Raw genomic sequence first — 22,536 nt, forward strand, 5'->3', positions numbered from 1 at the left:
TCTTTCTTTTGAACTCTACCACCATTACAGTTTGAAAACGAAATCATCCTCAATTTGGACCATGAAGTAGAAGGAGGACACGGTGATGAACAATACATGCAACTGCTGGAGTCTATGTAAGTCTTAGTAATAGAGAGGGGGTGAGTTTATGGGGAAGAGCCTCGAAGCTTATATATTCTCTTGAGCGACCTGTCTTTGGCAACTGAGGATCTGCTTGATGGTTTTCTCTCACAGACTGGGGCTAGAGAGGTTCCCATGAAGGTCACTCCCCGACTCAGTAAATTCTACTGGCTCTTTATTAAATACAAGATCAAGTATGAAATTATCTTGGTTTTTAAAGTCCTTAACAACCATTACTTCTTACCTTTCCAGTTTTCTTAGAATTTCTTCCTTTCCATGTACTTTATGATTCAGCAACTTTGGCCTTCTTCCTGTTCTTCACATTTGACACATAATCTCCTAATTCCCTTTCTTTTTACAGGTTGTCCCCTATTTTTGAAATGCCCTCCTCACCTCTACCTTCTAGCTTAGCTGACTTCCTTCAAGAGTCAGTTCAAATACCACTTTCTACAGGAAACATTTAACAAATACATGTCTGTTGCCTAACTGACACTTAAATCCTCTCTCACAAAAATAGTATTTTCTATTGGTTATCAAAAGATCTAGATCAGAGGTGTCAAACACAAGGCAGTAGTCCTACAAGATTAAAATGTAACTGAAAAATATTTAACAAAATTAATAAAAACACAATGGAATAAAAATAATGTTAATAATGTGGTTTTCTAAGTTAACATGCAGCCTGCAGGTATCTTTATGTACTGTTTCTTAGCCATTGTTTCTATTTGAATTTGATACTAATTTTCTAGATGACCAAGGGAAGTGGCTTTTGAGCCAAGTATAGCATTGGAGTCTAAGCCACAGTATCTGCCTTTGGAAACAAAATTTCAGGGGTTGTAACATGATTAAAACCTTCTTTCTTAGAGCCCCTAAAGTCCAGGCTAAGTCTGTCTATGTAAAGATGATCTTTTCCTATATTTATGCCTAGTCTCCCTAATTAGACAGTTAGCTTCTTGAGGGCAGGAGTATTTCTTACAAATAATTGCCTCCATGTAGCCTATAGCTTAGAGTCTTCCACTTTTAGATGCTTGATGAATAATTGAATGATTTAGACATGATTGTTGTCAAGAACTTCTGCAACTTCCTGTCCCAGTGACTTTAATTGGGGGAAGAAAGAAGGCACAGAGGAAAGAACGTGGGTTATGTCTTTTTACTAGCTAGTATGCTTGCACTGGTTAAACTTTCTAATGTCAGAAGAGATAAACATTTCTGTGGAAATAAAAACAAAACAAAATTCCCCATCTGCTAAAATTTCTTGGGGGTAGAAAAGAAGAAATAAGAGTCTATTATGGTAGGTTGGATACAATCTTGGATTCTGGAAGTCCTGAGTGATGACACCTAATACCATAGACAAATTGTTTTATCTCCAGCAACTTTCTAAAACTGTATATAAGTTATGGATGAGTTGGTAATTGATATCTGCTGATCAGAGGAGGCTTCTACATAGGTAGTTTCTACACTGATAAAATCACAGGTTCATATTCTCCCTGAACAAAAAAAGGAGCTGATTGTCTCTATTTCACAGAGTTGTTGTGTGACCCATGAGAGAGAATGTATGCAAAGCACTTTGCAGATTTTTGAATAGAATATAAATGTCAATTATTACTACTAACAGGAGATTATTACAATTCATAAGGAAGTTGAGTCAACAAGGTTCCATAAAAAGAGTGATGGTTTTGGAGGCACCGAACTTAAGTTCAAATATGGATTTTGCCATACATTATTCATATAACCCTTAGCAAATAACTCTTTAATTTATCTGGGTCTTAGTTTTCCCCAATGGGAGGCTAGACTAGTTGAATATAAAGGTCACTTTTGTTCCAAGTTTCTGATCCTATAAGGAAAATAGCTATTTAACAAATGACTTTTTTTTTTTGAGACTGATAGAACAGAGTGCTGAGTTTCCATAATGATCTCAATTTTCATGGCCTCCTCTTTCCAAAACCAGCTGTTCTCTCAAAAAGCCCTCCTCCTGGCCAAGCCTGTTTCATGGAGAGCTCCATTGTTAGGGACACATAGAGAAAGGCCACTTCAGACCTACAGCAATCCTGGACTTACCAATTGCTTGTGTGAGACTATGCTGAATTTTTTGACAGATGTCATGGAAGGATTCCTGATGGAATACTAGTCTAGACAACTGGATTTATAGCTATTTTTTACCTCTGAAAAAATTACTGTGGATTATAAAACAATTGGGGGATTATAAAACAGTAAAAAGGAACAAAGGAATAGCACCGAGATTTAAATGACATCGAGGAGAAAAAAAATTTTAATGTGGAAATGTTAGAGTAAAGCAGTCCTCTCTCTCCCCTTCCCATGTACATTGTAAAGACCAAAAGAAAAAGGACAGCATAATTTATATAAGGAAGTAAATATTGCTATAGTAGATAATATCCATGGTCCATCTAGTCTCTGTGGGAGTCATGAAGTGATAGACCACAGGGGAGCATGCCAGTTGTCCTTGGTGGGAAATAATAGAGGACTGTGGAAATAGCTGTGGATTTGTAGCAAAGGATAGGACTTTGAACCATATTTCTTCCACTTTTTCTCTATGAAACATTGGGTAAATTTCATTCTCTCTTTCTGGACCTCAGTTTCCTCATTTTTAAGAAGGTATTGAACTAAATGGCCTCAAAGTTCCCTTCTATTTTTAAACCTGTGAATTAGGATTATCTGGTGCTTATTCCTCACCTGAAATCTTTGGTTGAGTCATTTTTTCTATGCTCTTCCTAAACCTATTTCATCTTATAACAAGCCAAGCTTCTAATGTTAAAGTCTTTATTGTTCAGGAATATCAAACAAAAAAAAAAAAATCACAGAGCAATCGATCAGATCCCTGCAAGAAAACGCTGATCTTGGAGGAGACTAGTCTCAACCATATCACTTCCTTATCCTCATCCTCTCTGAGCACAGGGCTCATTAAATTTGTTAGAATGTAAATGATTTTCCTGTAGTAGGAGAATTCAGCTCTCCCTCTCTCTGGTGAATACTGAGATTGATTGTCCAAAGGAAAATGGTGACATTTTGCCTCAGTCAATATTTATCTCTTGAGACCACATACATTAAAAACATCCTAAATATTGACTGGGAACAAGAATACAAGCATTGTCAGCATTTTGGGATTGTCAAAGGGGGCAAGAGTACATCAAATCCAAAAACTGTCAGCAAATGAATTTTTTTCAAAAAAATTCTTTCTTGAAGAAAGGATTATTCATAATAAGAAAAAAAAGTGATAATGGGTATGAGAAATCTGAGACAAAATTCATTATTTCCCCCATCATTTTTGGACATTCTCCACAAAGCATATCAGTCTATTGGTCAAGAGTTTAGACCTTAGTACAAAATTTCCAAGGGCTGGAGGCCAATGCTATTCCTATCTCACGAGAAAAATGCAGACTTTTCACTTTATCCACTATCCCTTCTTCTCTATCCCCCATTGCTTTCTAAGACAGTTTCACTCTATAGAAAGCTGGGTACTAGAAACAGCTGGAATCCTGAGTCAGGCAGTTCAGCTGATTGGTTAACACTTAGGTTCCAATAATTCTGAGTCAAGAATAAAGGTATAGCAGTAGCTTTTGGGCCAGGTCTACAAGCATATCCTGATGGAGCAATTCTATGACCCTTTCCCTTCAGGATAAGGATTAGTTATAATATTCCTGGGGGAAGGGGAAAAGAGGGAGGAAGAGACAGAGACAGAGACAGAGTAGGGGGCAGCATGTCAACCATCCTCTTCCCTTGATTCTATCAGGGAATTCAAATCTACAGTCAAGTATACTTGGTAGAGACATATCTCTCCCCATTCAGCAGGTTACTTATTTCTCAAGAAATTTGCAACTGACTTAAATAAGTGGTATCTTGCTAGTGGTTTCTGTAGTAATCATAAAAAAAAAATCCCCAAACCCTCTACATGTAACCATCCTCCATAATTTTAAATAAATAAGGCAAGGCCAGAATCCAACCAGAAACCTGATAAGTGGAATCAATTTCAGTCCTAAAAATCCCAGTTCCTCCAGTAGCAGGATTCACAAGATCACTGATCTAGAACTTGAAAGGAGCTTAGAATCTATTTAGTCTAATCCTCCAATTTTACAAATGAGGAAAGTGGGGCTGCAAAAAGTTAAGTGGCTTACTTCAGGTCATACAGGTTTGTCATTCCCTCGGTCAATAAATTGTAAGCACTTACTAATTACACTGTACTTAACTAAGTTCTGGAGATGCAGAGAAAGATAAGAAATGGTCCTTGGCTTCCAGAAACTCACATTCTAATAGGGCAGATGACATACAAATAACTGTATACTCAAGATATATAAAATGTCAATGTCAACTTCAAAAAGGTCCCCTGCAATAGGTGAGATTTAAGCTGAGAATTGAAGGAAGCCAGGGAATATGAGACAAAGTAAAAATGGGTAATGTTTTGGTCATGGCTGGCAGTACTTCCAGATGGAGGTCATCCCTCCATCACCACCACCTCTTCATGGATTGCCTTGTATTTATTTACCAGGGCACATTGTCTGTCTCCCTATAGAATGTAACATTGCTGAGGACAGCAATTATTTTGTTTTTGCTTTAGTATTCCCAGAATTTAACATAGTCTGGCTTATAAGTAGCCATTTAATAAATGTTTATCAATCAATGATTAATCAATTAGTCGACTGAATAGCCTGAATGTTATAGGCACCAATGGAGTTTGGGCAGAGGGAAGGCAGACAGAAATATGCTGCTCTTGTGAGAGTAAGCTAGGTAAGAAAGAGAGGTTAGGAAAGTCATTAGAAATCTAAGAAGATAGGAATAGGGGCTGGGGTCTATAATTTCACTGGTACAAAGAACTCTCAGATGAGTCAGTCAGCTAGGTGGCAGGAATTGTGCTAAGGACTGAAGAAATAAAAAAAACAGTTAATGTTCTGGAGGAGGTCACAATCTAATGGAAAACTCCTTTTGTCCGTAGAGATCAACACATATGCAGCTCAGTGTCTGAAAGCAGTGATGTCAAATTCAACTAGAAATAGGCCATTCAGATGTTCATAAGAATCCCTGCAAGCTACATAGTGACTTAGAAAACCTCATATTAGCATTATCTATATTTGATTCTAGTGTTATTTATTTTGTTAAATATTTCCCAATTACATTTTTATCTGGTTCTGTACTTGGCAGTTTTGTGGGCTACCTTGACCCTGCTGATTACTTGTTTGACACCTCTATCTTTAGAGGGTTGCCTAGGAGATCACTAGGCAGCTAAATAATCTTTTCCAGGGTGACACAGTCCATAAGTGTCATTCACTACACCACACTGTCTCTCAATCAGTAGTCTAAACCACATCTAAACTGAAGACTAGTTAGAAATCATATAAGCAGGGTATATACTTGTCCTGGAGGTCAAAGCAGTTTATGAATATTTTATGCTTTTCTTCTTAGGGTAGAATCAGTTCAAAAGCTTAGATCTGGAATATTGAAGCAGTGACATAGTTACAACTGGTCAAAGAGTGTGTAGATGAAAATGAAGGACAAATTTTGACAAGAATCATCTTTTCCCTTGTTTGTCCTTATTGAAACTGCTGGCAAAAAGATATTGTTCTTCCTATCTGCCATCAGTAGGTAATGAGCACGAAATGGCAAGACTGGAGTGTAATAGGATTGGGAAGAGATAATAGAAATAGATATGGAATAGGCCATAGGGACACATGCAGCTCCACCCAAGGGCTTAGTCACAGAATTTCCAGAATGAGAAAAGACCAAAAAGATTTGGTCTATATTTCATACCTGGTGAATAATTACCTTCCTTTAATAACAAAATTGATGACTATTCTTAGCTGCAGAATGAGAAGTAAGGGATCAGAGACATAGGGGTGGAGATCCCAAAATGGCAACAGCAACCTAGCAATGGATGGAAGCAGACCAAGCTAGTCTGAATTAGTTAAGGCAAAAGAGCAATGACATCATTGGCAATGATCAAGAGGAAAAGTCCCAAGTTTACCTATATTAGGTGAGACAAAAGAGTAATGGCACCAGCTATGGAAATAAGAACAAGGTTCCAAAGTAATACGACTCAGAAGCTAAACAAGCCTCATTGCAATATGACAGAAGGGGCAGCAAAGTATTTGTGTCTAATGGTAGTCATCTCAGGAGGCGAGGGGGGGGGGAGGAGGGGAGAAGGAAGAGAAGAGAAGGAAGAAAAAAAAAGAAACTTACATGATAATTTTGTCATATGTCTGAAAGAAATAACAACTTGTGCATAATAAATTTGCAGTTTCAGGTACATCATATTTTAGTTGTACTATGCTATAAAATGCCTGTTTTATTATAACTTAATTTTTAAAGTCAGTTATTTAAAAAAATGATCAAGTTTTAAGTCAGAGCACCTGAGGTCCAAATTCAGCTCTACTACTTATACTCTATGTGACCTTCGGAAACTCATAGTCCCTTAGGGCTCCAATTTCTTCCCCTGGAAAATGAAAGTCAGACCAAGTAAGCTCTAACTTCTATCTAGAACTCATATGATTCATAAGTCAATATGGATGATCTGAGGAGTCCCATAGGTTGTATCAGATAGCCAGAAGAGAAACAGTAATGTTAAAGCTTCAGTTGGGAGCAATAACAGAGCTTTGAATGGTGAACAAGTTGTTCCCTTGTTCTATTGTTATTGTTGAGCAGTGTAGGTACCATATTTAATGGGACAGTCAGCCTGCCCTGTGGGTCCTTGGATTCCATTAGGGTGTCATCAACCTATTTACTTGTAAGCAACTTTTGGGTCAGAGAATCAAAGCACATTATCTGGATAAATGAGAGGCTATCCAGGACCTTGGATCATTACCCCCGCCACCCACACACCCATTTCACTGCAGTGTTCTTATTTGATTCTTCCCCTAATAGAGTCAGGGATATGTCTGTGACATGAGACAACTGTTTATGCATCGGATTCCATTCAGTTCAATCTAATTCAGCTGAAAACTAATCATATCCCTTTGCACCATGTCATCTTTCTAGAGGGCATTTGATAGTAGTTGCTCTTTGAGTGGAAACCAACAAGACATTAGATGATTAATTTCCTCTATCTCCTGTGAGAGAAAAGGAGACAAAAGGTATGGTAACAATTCAAGCCCTCTCTTCCATTCTAGTCTTAGGGTCTTGAGGAAAAATATTAAGTTAGTTTCCCCAAAGTACCTCCATCACCAGGCCAAGGAGAATCATTTGTTCCTCTCAGTTTTTGTCAGGAGGTGTTCCTCAAGGATCTATCTCCATCCATCTTCAGATTAGAATTTGTAGAGTGATAGAAATGCAGAGATTATATCCAGAGCGCTCCTCTCTGCCAACCCAGGCACTGAGGGCCCATCTCAGGGTTTCTTCTTTCCTCCCAGGAAGGCAATGGAGGATAACAAATCAAAGTCTGTGAGATACCTGGCAAGTATAAAAATCTCAATATCTTTGTTACTCGGTTAGAAGTGGGAAGGGGGGCTGGTAGTAGGAGTCATTTGGAAGGAAGAACACACAAAATATGGAGTGAGACCAAGCTTTGTTTAAATCACAGGTTGATTTGCATCATGTTATTGTGAGACTAAGAACAGGTGCTTTCCCTGTAGGGAAGATGGATTTGTTTGATCATAGTAACAGACTGGAAGGCCATCTCTCTGTAGCCCAACTTGCTGCATGGGGGCCAAATGAATATCCAAGGTCCCTGTTTCTCAAATGTTTCCAGGTGTCTCTAGGACCTAAACTGGCTCTGGAAATAGCAACAACTAGAGCCTACTAATGCTGATGGAATGTCTGTGTCTCCTGAATACACGTGTAGTATTGCTCTAAGGAAAAATAGTGGTGGTGATGGTGGTGGGAAGAGGGAAGAGGCTGTATGGAGGGTAGAATAGTGAACAGAGAGCCCTGTAAGTAGAAGAGAGGGAATATAGGTTCTAGATTTCTAGACTTAATTTCTTATTATGATAAATAAATAATACTTGTAATAGATACTGAATAGCTATGCAGCTAATTCCAAGTTATGGGAACTCACTATGTCTCAGTTTTATAGTATAGTGGAGAGAGTTTTGAATTGGTAATCAGCACATATACCTAGGTTCTACTTCTAAATCTAGTACCAGTTCTGTGCTTTTGGAAAAATCCATTCTCTTCTCCAAGCCTCCTTTTTCTAATCTAAACAATAAGAGTGAGACATGATGAAATCTGCAGTCTTCTCCCATCACAAATTCTATGATTCCAAAATCATAGATAGAAAACGGGAGTGATGATACACACATATTACCATCTTACAGGTTCTGTGGGGTATCTTGTAAAAACAGACATGAAAGTATTTGAGAAGGATATATGTAAACTTAAAGTGTAATGGTTATTAGGCAAAAATGGGGATGCATGACACCCCAACTTTCAATTAATTGAACCTCACACAGTGAGCAATTGTGATCAGTTCCATGGGTAACATATTTGGAAAGATGTAGATAAAGAATGAATCAAACTCAGAGAACTAAGAGTAATAGGGATGAAGGTATAGAAAGGCAAATTTTGGTTCAACAGAAAAAAACAAACTTCTTAATGAATAAAACTATCTAAAAGTAGAAGTAGTAATAAGTAAAGAAAATTATAAAAATAATAATAACAATTATGATATGACAAAGTGATAATAACATGCTTTGGAAATATTATCTTATTTGATCGTCATAGCAATCCTGGATAATAAGTGTTAGGTATTGAGTTCCCACTCATTGTTGATGATGATGATGATGATATCTTGCATTTATTTATTACTTTTTAAAATTTGCAAAGCACTTTACAAATGTCATTTCAATTTGTCCTCACAATAGCCTTGTGGGAGGTGCTGTTATTATACCCATTTTACAACTGAAGCAGACAGAGGTTAGCTGACTAATCCAGAGTCACAGAGTTAGTGTCTGGGGCCAGATTTAAACTCGGGTCTTCTTCACTCCAGGTTGCTGTAAAGTAGACAATTCCTCAGGTCGAGTTTGGACTACATAATTCCTCAGCTTACGCCCAACTCTGAGAATCTATGACTGTGAACACCTGGGGAGGAAGGAAATGTTGTTGCATCAGAATGAAGTTAGTTTCATGAGTTCTTCTTACCACTCCCTATCAGAGCTGGGTTAATACTTCTGCAGCAACATTTCTTAATTTTCAATAGAAAAAATAAATACTACTTGGGCTTTTGGGATCAGGGGAGCAGAAGAGCATTTGATCTTCCTCAGAAGATGTATTAGATAGCAGTTGCCAGAACATTACTTTATTACAGGCCTTAGCAAAGAGAATCAGTAGCATCCTTCATATTTATGAAAGCACCTAGTAGGGCTTCTGGGAGGGTGTGTCATTGTTGTACTGGATCTCTGCTAAATTTATCACGCTCCCCACTGTCAGTAATTTAGTGACAGGAAGCTGTTCCTAATGGTGTTTAAATCTCCTATGTTACAGATGAATCATAGTGTCTTAATTTCTATCAGTCAATTGACAAGCATTTAAGCACCTCATCTGTTCCAGCTACCCTACTAGGTGCAGAGGATACAAAACAGAAATGAAGTCATCTTTATAGTCAAGCAGTTTATATTCAGTTGGAGGAAATAGCATGTTATGAATATGAAACATGTCTTGCACAAAATGTACATTTTGTGTTTACAATTAAAAGGGTTCATTTAGAGATTACCTTTAATTTGCTAATCTCCTGTGTGGGCATTGTAAATCATTGTAATGTCCCCTAAGCTGTCTTGTTGCATCAGAATGAAGTTAGTTTCATGAGTTCTTCTTACCACTCCCTACCAGAGCTGGGTTAATACTTCTGCATCAACATTTCTTAATTTTCAATAGAAAAAATAAATACTACTTGGGCTTTTGATTTATAATTGTAAATCTCATGGCCTAATTTTGTCTCTCCTGTTCTTTTCCAGCTCCTCTCCTCCTTTCTCCCTTACCCAGACCTCCACCAAAGGCATTTGCTTTCACTTTGCTCTGAGATCATTCCCCTTTCTATCTCTGCTTGCAGATTGGTAGAGTGTGCTGAGCATCACCCAAGCATTTCCAAGTCTGTGGAGAACTTTGTAATTCTTGTCAAAGGGCTTCTGGAAAAGCTGCTGGATTATCGGGGTGTGATGACTGATGAGAGCAAGGACAACCGCATGAGCTGCACAGTGAACTTATTGGTATGCCATCCCACCCAAGCAGAATGCTGCAAGGGCTTCAGGTGCTAGGGAACTTTAATGCGGAGAACCCAGCTAAGGTTTCAGGTTCTGGGGAACCTTCCTGTAGGGAACCCAGCTGAGGCTTCAGGTAATGGGGGACCTTACTGTGGAGAACCTGGCTAAAGCTTCAGGTGCTAGGGAACCTTCCTATGAGAAACCTTGCTGAGGCATCAGGTAATGGGGGAACTCACTGTGGAGAACCCAGCTAAAGCTGCAAGTGCTGGGGAACTCTCCTGTGGGGAACCTTTCTGAGGCTTTAAGTACTGGGGTACCTTACTGTGGACAACCCACATAAAGTTTCAGGTGCTGGGGAACCTTCCTATGGGGAATCCAGCTGAGGCTTCAGGTAATGGGGGACCTTACTGTAGAGAACCCAGCTAAAGCTACAAGTGCTGGGGAACTTTCCTGTGGAGAACCTTTCTGAGGTTTCAAGTACTGGGGGATCTTACTGTGGAGAACTTGGTAAGGGCATTAGGTTCTGAGACCTTTACCATAGAAAAGTCATGAAAGTTCTTCAGGTAGTATCTGAAGACTTCAGGTAGTAGGAAGCTTATTTTGGAGCACCCAGATAAAACTTCAGGGGTGAGAGAACCTTGCTGTGGAGAATACAGCTGAAGCTTTGGGAGAAAATTATAATGGAGAACCCAGTGAAGGCATCAGGTGCTGGGAATCTTCCTGTGGAGAACCTGGCTAATTTTTCAGGTGCTGGGATCCTTACCATAGAAAACCTAGTGAGAATTTTGAGTATTGGGAGACCTCACTGAGAAACTCTTCTGGTGATTCTAGTTTTCCTCACATATGGACAGAATGACTGGCTCCTTGGAACTTAATGATTTTTGTTTTTTAAGAACAAAGTAGTTATAAACATTCCCAGGTTTTTATGCCCATGCAAGTCTTTCTCACTTTAAATTTGTACTGAGAGCTTGAAGAGTTCAGCCTGAAGCTGCATGACCTCAGGAAATTGCCTCTATCTGGGCTAGTTTCCTCATCTGTACAATAAAACCTTTATTCTAAATGGCCTGGAAGTTCTTTCCAATTTTATTATCCTATGCCTGAATCAGAATCCAAATAAAGATTGACAGATTCTATAGTGGAAAGAACACTAGATTAGTAACCAGAAGGTCTGGGTTCAAACATTATGTCTGTTACAAATGACCTCTTATGGACAGATCATTTTAGCCCAATCACTGAGTCTCAGCTTCCTCATCTGTAAATGAGGGAGTTTTTGATCTTAAGATTTTTTCCCAGTTCTAGCGTTTTATGATCAAATGACCCTAAATTCAATTAAACCCAAAGTTTTGTTTATTTTTGAATAAGTGGCAGAATGGTAAAGCTTGCTAGATTTGGAGCCGTGGTCCTGGCTTGTATGACCATGAGCATCTTATTAATTTCTATAGGTCTCTTTAAAGTGAGAAGAGTTAGAGCTATAAATCTATAATCCTGTGAATGAGAGGACTTAAATGAAGGTTTCTCAAATATAACTCTTCTAATTCCTAACTGCTTTGGGTGGTCATTGTCTCCATGCTAAGAGCAAAATATTATATAATGCATGTGATTCCTTAGCCTATCTCAGTGAAGACAAATCCTTAGACAAGGCTCAGAGATAACTCATCCTCACCACCCAAATCCCAAGGTTGGAACTTCCTTCTTTCCTTACCTGGAGAGGCCCTAGACAGCAAAGGCCTGGGAGGCAGTTGGGGAGTGAGGGCAAGCTGCGGAGGAAGTTCAGGAGGGTAAGGCTCTCTTATATCAGGCCCACTGCTGCAGGCAAAGTTTTCAATCACTTTTGTTTTTCTCTCAAATAGAATTTCTACAAAGATAACAACCGAGAGGAAATGTACATAAGGTAAGACCATTAGCCTTGAGACTCAGTGCTAGGTCCTGGTTTCATTGATGGGTGTTGGGTTTAGATTGCTTTATCAGTCTGACTTGGGTATACCATTCCTGACCAGCCCAGAATTCCTGTGTCCTAGGATCATCCTGTGAGCCTTGTGCATAAGAATATACACAAGATATTCTTAGAGGAAGCATTTATTCCCTGTTCACATTTCTAAAAAAATAAGATGTAGCTGATTCTAGTTATAGAAAACTATCTCTGTAATGACACGAGAAATCCCTTACAGGTGACAGAATCTGGTAGACAAGAGGAGATGCTAAACATGGAACACACCATGGGTTGTAAAATTATAAGCTAAATCCTTTTCGGCTGTGTCAACCCTTTGGACTTTCATTTAAAGGAAATACCTGGTGTGCTAACCATTTAGTTGATTGGGTTCACACTGAGGAACAGGATTGGGCATGAGGGAGCAGGGTACTGAATTTATTCTGCATTAATTATGCAATACATAAGCAGCATAGGCCATTGTCCAGTGAGACCATTAAGGAAAAAATCTCCCAGGGAACATTTCTAGGGCCAGTGGGTTTATGACAGGAAATTCGTTTTGGGGGCCCAGAATTGGGCAATGAAATCCCAGAGGATGAAAGCTAAACTGGGAATTCCTAGAACCCTGACTGGACTTGGTCAAAAGCACTAGGTTCCATTTCTATTTCCAGTCTAACATTTACTGGTCTTGAAACTCTGGGCAAAGGACTTTATATCTTGGCACAGTGAAGGCTGGACCTAGAGTCAGGAAGATTCTTCTTTCTGAGTTCAAATCTGGCCTCTAGACACTTAATTGGCCATGTAACCCTCAGCAAGTCACTTAACCCAACTTTCCTCAGTTTCCTCATCTATGAAAATGAACTAGAGAAGAAAATGGCAAGCCACTCCATGATCTTTAACAAGAAAATCTCAAATGGGTCACAAAGAATAAAATGTAACTGAAAACAACTAAAGGAAAATTAACTTCATATTTTGTAGTCTTATTTGTCTTATCTATGAAATGAACAAAGCTATACCTAGGAATTTGATTATTTAGGGCAAGTATCACATTTTCTCTCAGAATAATGAATTCATGAATGAAATAATAAAATCAGAATCAGGAAAGTACTCTCAGGTGAGGGATATTTACCTGTTGGAGGCACACGGAGACTGAGAAATTAATTAGCAGGAAACTGCTTCATTTTAACTTTAGGGCAGAGTTAGGGTTAGGATTTACCAGCTGCTATCCTTTTTATAGCTTCCTTCTTTTTTTTTTTGACTAGAGAGTAAGCTTTTTTTCTCTGTTTCATGTTCATTGTGTTGGCTGTGCTCTCTTAATTTAGCACCTGTAAGCAAACCTCTAGTTACCTGGTGCAAATTAGATTACTAAAACTGAAACAAGGAAAGGTGTAATTTGTAAAGTGCTCTGAAAGTGAACTCTCATAATTGTCATTTAAGAGTCTGATTTTTTTTATAGAGATCTATTGGCAGTTCACACACACATACATATATGTGTGCTTTTCTAAAATCCCAAATCCCAGTCTTCTCCAAAGGCTCTTTATGGTTAAATTCTATAAATAGTTCTTTTAAGAGTCCTTCTTCAAATAATCTTTCACTGTCATTATCTTTTCTTCCAACCTTTTAGTTTTCCCTTTTCATATCACCTATGAGAACCCACAGGTTTTCATTTTTCTCCTGTTCTGCTCTCTCTGAAATCATTAAATAATTCCCTTCCCCCTTTAAAAAAAAAAAAGGTTTTACTTTTAACTTCATGACAAAAAGGAGGGAATAGGAATGCTGCACTCAGACCCAGAATCCATGGACTCATTTCCTGGCTCTGGCACTGGTTGTATGAGTGTAGATCTTTCTGAGGATTAGTATTCTCATTTGTAAAATGAACAAATGTTCTTTTCATTAGCTGATTTATGGAATTATTATGGAAAAAACTTTTTGTGGAACTAAAATTCTGAAAAGTTCTTGGGCAATTAGGTGGCTCAGTGGGTAAAACACCAGTCCTGGAGTCAGGAGGATCTGAATTCAAATCTAACCTCAGACACCTACTAGCTGTGTGACCCTAGGCAAGTCACTCAATTCTTCCTCCGTTTCCTCTTCTGTAAATTGAGCTGGAGAAGAAAATGCCAAACTACTTCAGTATCTTTACCCTCTCTATTATTGTTATTAATCTCAGCTCTTCCAAAATTCTTGTAGGTGACTTATTACCTATTTAGATGATCAGTCTACCATACCACTTCCCTTCCAATCTCCCCATCAGATCCTTTTTCTACCTCTCTTGTCTATCTATATTCTTTTATGTGTTTTCTTTCTTTTTAGAATATTAACTCTTTGGGGGAGGAGACTGTATTCTATCTACGTGTATATGTGTGTGTGTATTTATATATATAGTATGCAAAAAGAATAAGTAGATAAAAATAACATAAATGGACACACATATACATATATGTGAGTCTTGTTATTGTTTTTGTTTGCATAAGAGAGGTAACTCTAGTCTAGAATTTTTCCTATTAAATATCTCCTTGTCTCAGGAAGAAAGGTGATCTAAGGTCATATTCCCATGAGCCTCATTAGCTTTGTTGATATTGCTGTCTCCACTGGACTGAAGTAATTGAAGGCATCTCATTAAGCATTTACCCTCTGCCCATATTACTGAATGTAGACTCCAATGAATACCCCTAAGAACAAAAAACAAATGGCTACATCCATCCAAATTGTCTATATAACGGATGTTCTACCAGCAGTCAATTTGTGGGAGGATTTGGTTTTCCATTGTGATTTTAAAATCCAGTTATGATGATCTCCCAAGATGTGTTTATAAAATAAGAAACAACTGAAGGAACTGAAGGAATGTTTAGCCTAGAGAAGATTTAAGAAGATCTGAATCTGAAATTTTGTCATGCAGAAAAGAGAGTAAATTTATTCAAATAAATACAATAGGGAAGAAACAGTTTTGGAATGAAGAGACCTGTGTTTGTTTAGACCTTGCTCCTGTCACTTACTGCCCATGGGAATTTGAGCAAATAACTTCTAGGCCTTACTTCCCTTATCTGTAAAGTGAGGAGTTGAACTAAATGGCCTTTGAGTTGCCTTCTAGCTTTAGATCTAAATTAAAATTAGGATTAACAATTTCAAGGCAACAGGTTTTTTTTTTAAATGTTTTTCTCAACACATCAACATCCAGACAATTGGCTGTTCGAGACTTCCCCAGGAGGTGGTGAGTTCTCTTTTACTGCAAATATTCAAATAGGGTTATCTCACCCCTTGTCAGGGATGCCTTAAAGAGATGGCACTTGCTTGATCTCAGAAATATCTTCTAAATTCATATTTCTTTGATCCTGTGATCCTTAGCTTCTCCTAGTAATCTTACAAAGCTCTACTTTCCATTAATTTACTCAAATCCATTAGGCTCTTCAGTCCTTGTTTTCATACCATTATCTTTTCTGTCTCAGGGCTCAGAACTATACAATCAAAAAGTTACTTGGCAGGATGAGCAAGTGGTTAATGGGCTAAACTAAGGATAGTGGTTCAAGAACTACTGTTCAAATGTAATTCCCTAACTTCATTCTGATTGGAAAATTACTCAGCTCTTGAAAAAGGAAGTTTACGGTTTTTGGATCATTCTGTGTAGTTGCCCTTCTTTAACCTTTATATTCTCTTTCCAAATATTCAATCCTTGCAACATGACTGTCTTTGTTTGCACTCAGTGATAACTGCTGAGTATTGGAAGTAGATTGTAGATTGGGCCTTTGGCATTTCATTTCTCTATTAAATACTAAGGTTATATTAGAAGTACCATTGATTGGCATTGAGGTAGTGGTGGAGAGGTCAGTCTAAGACCCACCCATCCCAGCCAGGTATATTCTTGGCCAGTTGCTTCCTGCTAACCCAGCTCACTTTTCATTAACAGATATCTATACAAACTTCGTGACCTTCATTTGGACTGTGAGAATTACACTGAGGCTGCCTATACTCTCCTTCTACATACCTGGCTCCTCAAGGTAAGAGCTTGAACTAGGTAACTTTTAAGCTTAAAGTCCCCTCTGAGTCTAAGAACAAAAGAGAGCAAGGTCACATCCAATCCACCTAGAAGATTGAAAAAACAATCAGTAAAATAAGCAGCAGAAGGAAGGCATTTTGCTCCAAATAAATGGAACAGCTTATTTTTTTCCCTTTTCTCCCTGAATTAACTGGGAGTTTTAGAATTGTGAAATCTAAGTTTAAAGGGCTCTTCATAGTTAACAGTAATAATTAAACAACAACAAAAAGCTCAAAGTTATATAACATCTGCGCTGTGTTAAACTACAAATCATTAGCATGCGCCTGCTGTTCTATTTTTTTTTTTGAAAATCATTATATTAAAAGAATGATTTTTTTTAAGGCTTCTTAAGATCCTTTGTCCTTAATGATGTTGGAGTGATTTTCTTCCAACCATAAGCTCTGAATTGGTCAATAATGCTGATGAACATTATTTAAGAAACCCCCAGTTATATTTCACAAAAGAAAATTCAAAGAGAATAACTCTGATGGAAATTTGCAACCAGAGTAGTTTTAGAATACCAAGGAGAGGGGCATGCCCAGGGCTTCATCTTTAACCATTGATGTCACAGTTTCAATTTTTCAAACAAGCTGAGTTGCCTTTGATCCAATATTCCCACTGACCAGACAAGATATGTTGATTGCTGCCAGAAGACTTGGGGGTTCACTCGTGGAGAAGCCTCCTGAGGTTACCAGAAGAATATTGATCGAGTAGGGCATTGGGGAACAGAGATGAAGGAAGGGGGTGGGTGGGAGAAGAGGAGGAGGACAGGACTGGGAGGAGGAGGATACTCTTTGCATTTAATCAGCAAGAAGCTGAGATCCTGGGAAATGAATGTCTTCGACTTCCTTTCTGAACCAATTTGATTTGCTGTGCTTTCTTTGCAGTGGTCAGATGAGCAATGCACATCTCAGGTCATGCAGGCGGGATTGCAGCAATCGCAGACACATCGGCAGCTGAAGGAGAGTTTATATGAAACAATCATAGGATACTTTGACAAGGGAAAGGTAACCCATTGGGAGTTTCACCCAGATTTTGCTCTTCTTCAGCCCTCCTAGGGATGACTCCCTGTCAGAGGAAAGGAAGGCTTGCTCTATTTGAAGGGAGTGAGTTTTTAGAGAAATTGTTGGCCCTCAGATGGACCCTTTGAATGAGGAAAACTACTAGGGCTAGAGTCCAAAGGTCTGGGTTTGAGCCCTAGCTCAATCAATAATTTTGGGACTTTAGTCAATTCACTAAATTTTTCTAACTTTTAGTTTTCTGATATAGAAAATGGTGTTAATAAGACTGGTATTACTAAGATACAATATAGTATGTGCTGGCATCTGGAACCAGGAAGACCTCATCTTTGACCCTTAATAGTTGTATGACTATGGGCAAGTTGATTAACTTTTATGTGTCTCAGTTTAATCTTCTGTGACACGAGGAGAATAACAGCTTGCAATTAATAGCACTTTAGGGCAGGAAGCAAAGTAAATAAGTCTGGAGTCAGGAAAAGCTGAGTTCAAATCTAGCCTCAGGCACTGACTAGCTGTGTGACAAGTCTTTTAGTCTTATTTGCCTCAGTTTTCTCATATGTAAAATGAGCTGAAGAAAACGGCCTCCAGATGGGGATATGAAGTGTCAGACATGACTGAAACAATTGAACAAAATAAAGTACTTTAAGGTTTACAACTCACTTTTTTCATGTTCTCATTTTATCCTCACAACAACCTTGGAAGGTAGCTGTTAAAATTTCCATTTTATAAGTGAGGTAACTGAGTCAGACAAAGATTAAATAACTTGCCTAAGATTTCATGACTATTTAGTATCTGAAGCCAGATTTATTTTTTCTTAATAATAGCTTTTTATTTTCAAAAGACATGCAAAGATAGTTTTCAACATTCTCCCTTGCAAATCCTTGTGTTCCAAATTATTCTCCCTTCTTTTCCACTACTCTCATCCCTGGACAGCAAGTAATCCAATATGATTAAACATGTGCAGTTCTTCTATACGTATTTCCACATTTATCATATTGCACAAGAAAAATAAGATAAAAAAAGAGAAAGAAAAAAAAAGCAAGCAAACAACAACAAAAAAGATGAAAATACTATGTTGTGATCCATGGTCAGTTTGTACAGTAATCTTTCTGGGTGCAGATGGCTCTTTCCATGACAAGTGTATTGGAATTGGCCTGAATTATATCATCATTGAAAAGAATCATATCCATCAAAGTTGATTATTGCATAATCTTGTTGATGTGTATAGTGTTCTCTTGGTTCTACTCACTTTACTTAGCATCAGTTCATGTAAGTCTCTCCAGATCTTTCTGAAATCACTCTGCTGATTGTTATAGAATATTATTGTTCTATAAGAAACATGCATATGGCATAACTTATTCAACCATTTTCCAACTGATCGGCATCCAGTTGGTTTCCGGTTCCTTGCAATTACAAAAAGGGCTGCTACAAACATTTTAGCACATTTCCCTTTTTAGTGATCTCTAAGATACAGACCTAGTAGAGACATTTGTGGATCAAAGGGTAGGGTGAGCACAGTTTAATAGCCTTTGGGGTATAACTCCAAATTGCTCTTCAAAATGTTTGGATCAGTTCACAGCTCCACCAACAATGACTTAGTGACCCAGTTTTTACACATTTCCTCCACATTTATCATTATCCATTATCATTATTATCATTCTTCTTAGCCAGTCTCAAAGGTGTGTAGTAATACTTCAGAGTTGTCTTAATTTCTCTAATCAATAGTGATTTAGTGCATATTTTCATATGACTAAAATTGGTTTTCTCAAAATTGTCTTTTATAGTCTTTGATCATGAAGTCAGATTTAAATGCAGTTCTTCCTGAAGGCAAATCCATCCCTCTGTCCACTGTACCTCTTCATTGTCTCCTCTTACCTCCCAGGTTTTTTGCAAAAATCAAATAAAATGCTACATGTAAAACACATTGAAAACCTTTAAATGCTGCAAAAAGAAAGGTATCTATTCATATAATATTGTATAAAGGAAAGTGCTTGGCAAATTTTATAGCTGTATTTATTTTCATATTTATTTTATTGTTATCTAGGGAGAAGGTTGCCCAGAAACTACACAGGGATTTCTCAAGCACTTATCCTGTGCTTAGCATTGCTGCTAAAAGAGAGCTCCAGATTTCAGTCTTAGGCAATCCTTCAGGGGTAACCCATCCAAATATCACCTAAATTTCAAGATCCAGTTTAAGTCTCATCTTCCCCAGGAAGCTTTCCCTGTCTTTCTAAGCCTCCCAAGATTTTCCTCTCTGAGCTCCTTTAGCTCTTATTGCAGCACTTAATGACAGTCTGCCTCATATCATATTCATTGGTTGCATTTCTGATCTTGTCTCCCAGACAAGACGCTGAGCATTTTGAGGACAAAGACCCCGTCTTATTCTTCTGTATTCTTGTGTTGCTTAGTACAGACCCAAGCACACAGTAGAGACCTAAATAAACTCTTCCTTATTGGTTAGGTGAGGAATTTTTGCTGAGAAGTTCTCCCAAAGGCCAAAGCAGAGGCCTTCCCTGGGTCCAGAGAGTGCAGTCTCTGTTGTAACATTTCCTCCTCATTTCTTCACTCCAATGTTCTTTCCATATGACTTTGAACAGATCCTTCCTTTCACAAGACCCAAACTTCCCCTTCTGTAAGGAGAGCTGCTTGGTCTATGGAAAACACCCTTCTCCTCTGCCTTCCCTTCTCTTGCTCAGGATCAGGGATAGAATGATGGTTCATCTTTTTCTTTCTCTGGACCCATGGGATTTGGGCTTGGTTCATGTTCTGGCTAAACAGAAAATTGGAGCCTGGCTTCATATGCTGACTTGTTTCCTTCTCATCCATAAAGTATTTTTATGGTGCCCACTAAACTGTCCATAGGTTTACAGCTGGGGCTCCTTTGCTCTGCACATGGTTTTATTTATTTTTTCACACCAGTGCAGGGAGAGCATTTTTGCTTCAAAACACTCACTACAGTTTGCCAGCCTCTGTCCACCCCACCTCATGCTACAAGAGCTTCATTTCAGTGTATTTCTATTTTTTAATTGGATGTAGACCCCATTTGGATTCCTGTAAGGGAGGACAAGTCTATATATGTCCTATACTGGGACCCTGAGACTTCCCGCCAGCACCTGGTTTTTGGATTTAAAGCTGGGAAACTTTCAAAGATCAAAATCCCTATCTTTGTGGGTCAATGGTCATAGAAGGGAGGAGCTGAGAAATTATCCCTCTTTGGGTCACAGTCACTTTATAGATTCCTTAAATTAAAATATTATTAGTTTACATCCATCCACTCCACATATAACCTCACTGGTCATAAGCAATGTAATATAGTAGAAAGGTAGTTAGGCTTGAAATCAGAAGAACTTGGACTCCCAATTCCAGGTCTATATAGCTGTATAATCTTGCAAACAAATAATTTAACCTCTCTGTCTCTCAGTTCAGTCATGTATAAAATGGGGATTATAATATTTTATGATATGAATATTATAATGCAATGCCATATATTATAATATTTATAGAAAAGGCTTAGTGTGGACATCAAATATATTTAAAACAAATTAAATTTAAATGTTGTTTAATAATGTTATAATTAATATTATTTGTTAATTATAGTGAGGTATTGTTATTCAATTGTTTTTAGTTGTGTCCCATTCTTATGATTTGTGTAAGGTTTCCTTGGCAAAGATATTGGAGTAGTCTGCCATTCCTTCTCCAGCTGATTTTACAGATGAGGGAACTGAGACAAATATGATTAAGTAGCTTGCCCAAGATCACACAATTAGTCAATGTTTAAGGCTGGATTTGAACTCATGAAGATGGGTCTTCCTGACTCCAAGCCTGGCACTCTCTCCAGTGTGCTATCCAGCTTCTACCTAAGATATGAGATACATAGGACATAATGAAAGTTAGTTTCAGAAATAAGAAGACCTGAATTCAAGTCTCACATCTGATATGTTGCTTATGTGACCCTGGAGAAGTTCTTACTTCTAAGTGTTCCAAGCAACTAAGACTCTATTTGCAGACTAGGTACTAATCTGCATTGATTAAAGGTTATTAACGAAATGGTAAGTTCAGTCCAAAGTAAAATAAATAAGCTGTCATGGTGGGGAGTCTCTTCTATGGGCCACCTGACATTAACCTTCTTTTATTAGAAAGTCTAAATCAGAGGAAATCTGATGAGTTGAGTGCCAGTGACAGCAGCAGAGATATTAATAGTGAGAGTGCTGAGCACACCAATAAGGCCGAAGGCCCCAACCCTGGTCAGGACTTAGCTAACTCTCTGGGTCCACTTAACTTGTGCTTGTGTTGTAGATGTGGGAAGAAGCCATCGCCCTGTGCAAGGAATTGGCAGAGCAATATGAAATGCAAGTGTTTGATTATGAACTCCTGAGTCAGAATCTGGTAAGATTTGAATGCATGTGAAAAAGCTACCGAAACACCCCTTTTGGAGGGCTTGGCCAGTATCCTGGCCTAAGAGTCATATTGATCTGTCCCTTGAACCACTGAAAAATAAGGTCTTGACAGAAATTTTAGTGAACATTCAGATCCCCTTAGGGGAAAGGTAAGAAAATAAGATGGAAGAAATATAAATGATGATTAACCTTAATTTTCTACTTAATAAGAGTCATTTTGAAAAAAAATCTATTCTGAATAAACCTATCAGGAATTGTTTTTCTAATGGGATATTAAATATAATATCTACATCAAGAGTTTCCATGTACCAACAGAGCTGCATTTCCATGTGCCAAAACAGATTCAATGTTATATTTAATCACAAAGCCAATGAAATGAAAATGAAAAAAAAATATATTTTTCATTATATCATAGTGGGACCCTTCCTCTGGCTCCCCTTGTAACGTTCTTCCATTCATGATAAGCAGAGGACTTTGGTACTACTTTTTGTATTGCTTATTGTTTTGTATTGATTTGTATTGCTTACTGTATTGCTCTTCAGTGTTTGTATTGCTTTTCCTAAAGTCAAGGATTTATTGGGTCTTGCTCATTCATAATAGGAGTCAGAGGGGGCCTAGATTTGAACCCTGGGTCATTTACCTATGAAGCCTTAGGCTCCTGACTCATCTTGGTGGAACTCAGGTATTCTCTTCTATCTGAAGAAGGGATTGGGTTAGAGAATTTCTGAGTTACTTTCTCTTTGGTTCTCATCTCTAAAATGTGGGGGTTGGTGTAAGTAATCTTGGTCTAAATCCAGTTCATCTAGGAATCTGTAACTTTCCATTTGTTCAGTATTCCCCTCCCCAACTAGTTCTGCTCAACCTTTTGAAACTAGAGAGCCTCCAATGTTCTATTCTACTTTATTTAGAA

The 22,536-nt window shown here is 38.1% G+C and overlaps 1 protein-coding gene across 1 annotated transcript in view; it reads left to right on the forward strand.

The window, feature by feature from the left end:
• DOCK2 (dedicator of cytokinesis 2) overlaps positions 1-22,536 on the forward strand; it is a 449,319-nt gene that overhangs the window by 398,351 nt on the left and 28,432 nt on the right. Inside the window, exons 32-37 of the mRNA XM_051978885.1 lie at positions 31-116; positions 10,103-10,259; positions 12,104-12,144; positions 16,082-16,172; positions 17,098-17,217; positions 21,526-21,615. Of these exons, the coding sequence (XP_051834845.1) occupies positions 31-116; positions 10,103-10,259; positions 12,104-12,144; positions 16,082-16,172; positions 17,098-17,217; positions 21,526-21,615 (585 nt within the window). The remainder of the gene's footprint in view (positions 1-30; positions 117-10,102; positions 10,260-12,103; positions 12,145-16,081; positions 16,173-17,097; positions 17,218-21,525; positions 21,616-22,536) is intronic.

Source organism: Antechinus flavipes, chromosome 2 (assembly GCF_016432865.1).
Source record: "Antechinus flavipes isolate AdamAnt ecotype Samford, QLD, Australia chromosome 2, AdamAnt_v2, whole genome shotgun sequence".
Lineage (NCBI taxonomy): Eukaryota > Metazoa > Chordata > Mammalia > Dasyuromorphia > Dasyuridae > Antechinus > Antechinus flavipes.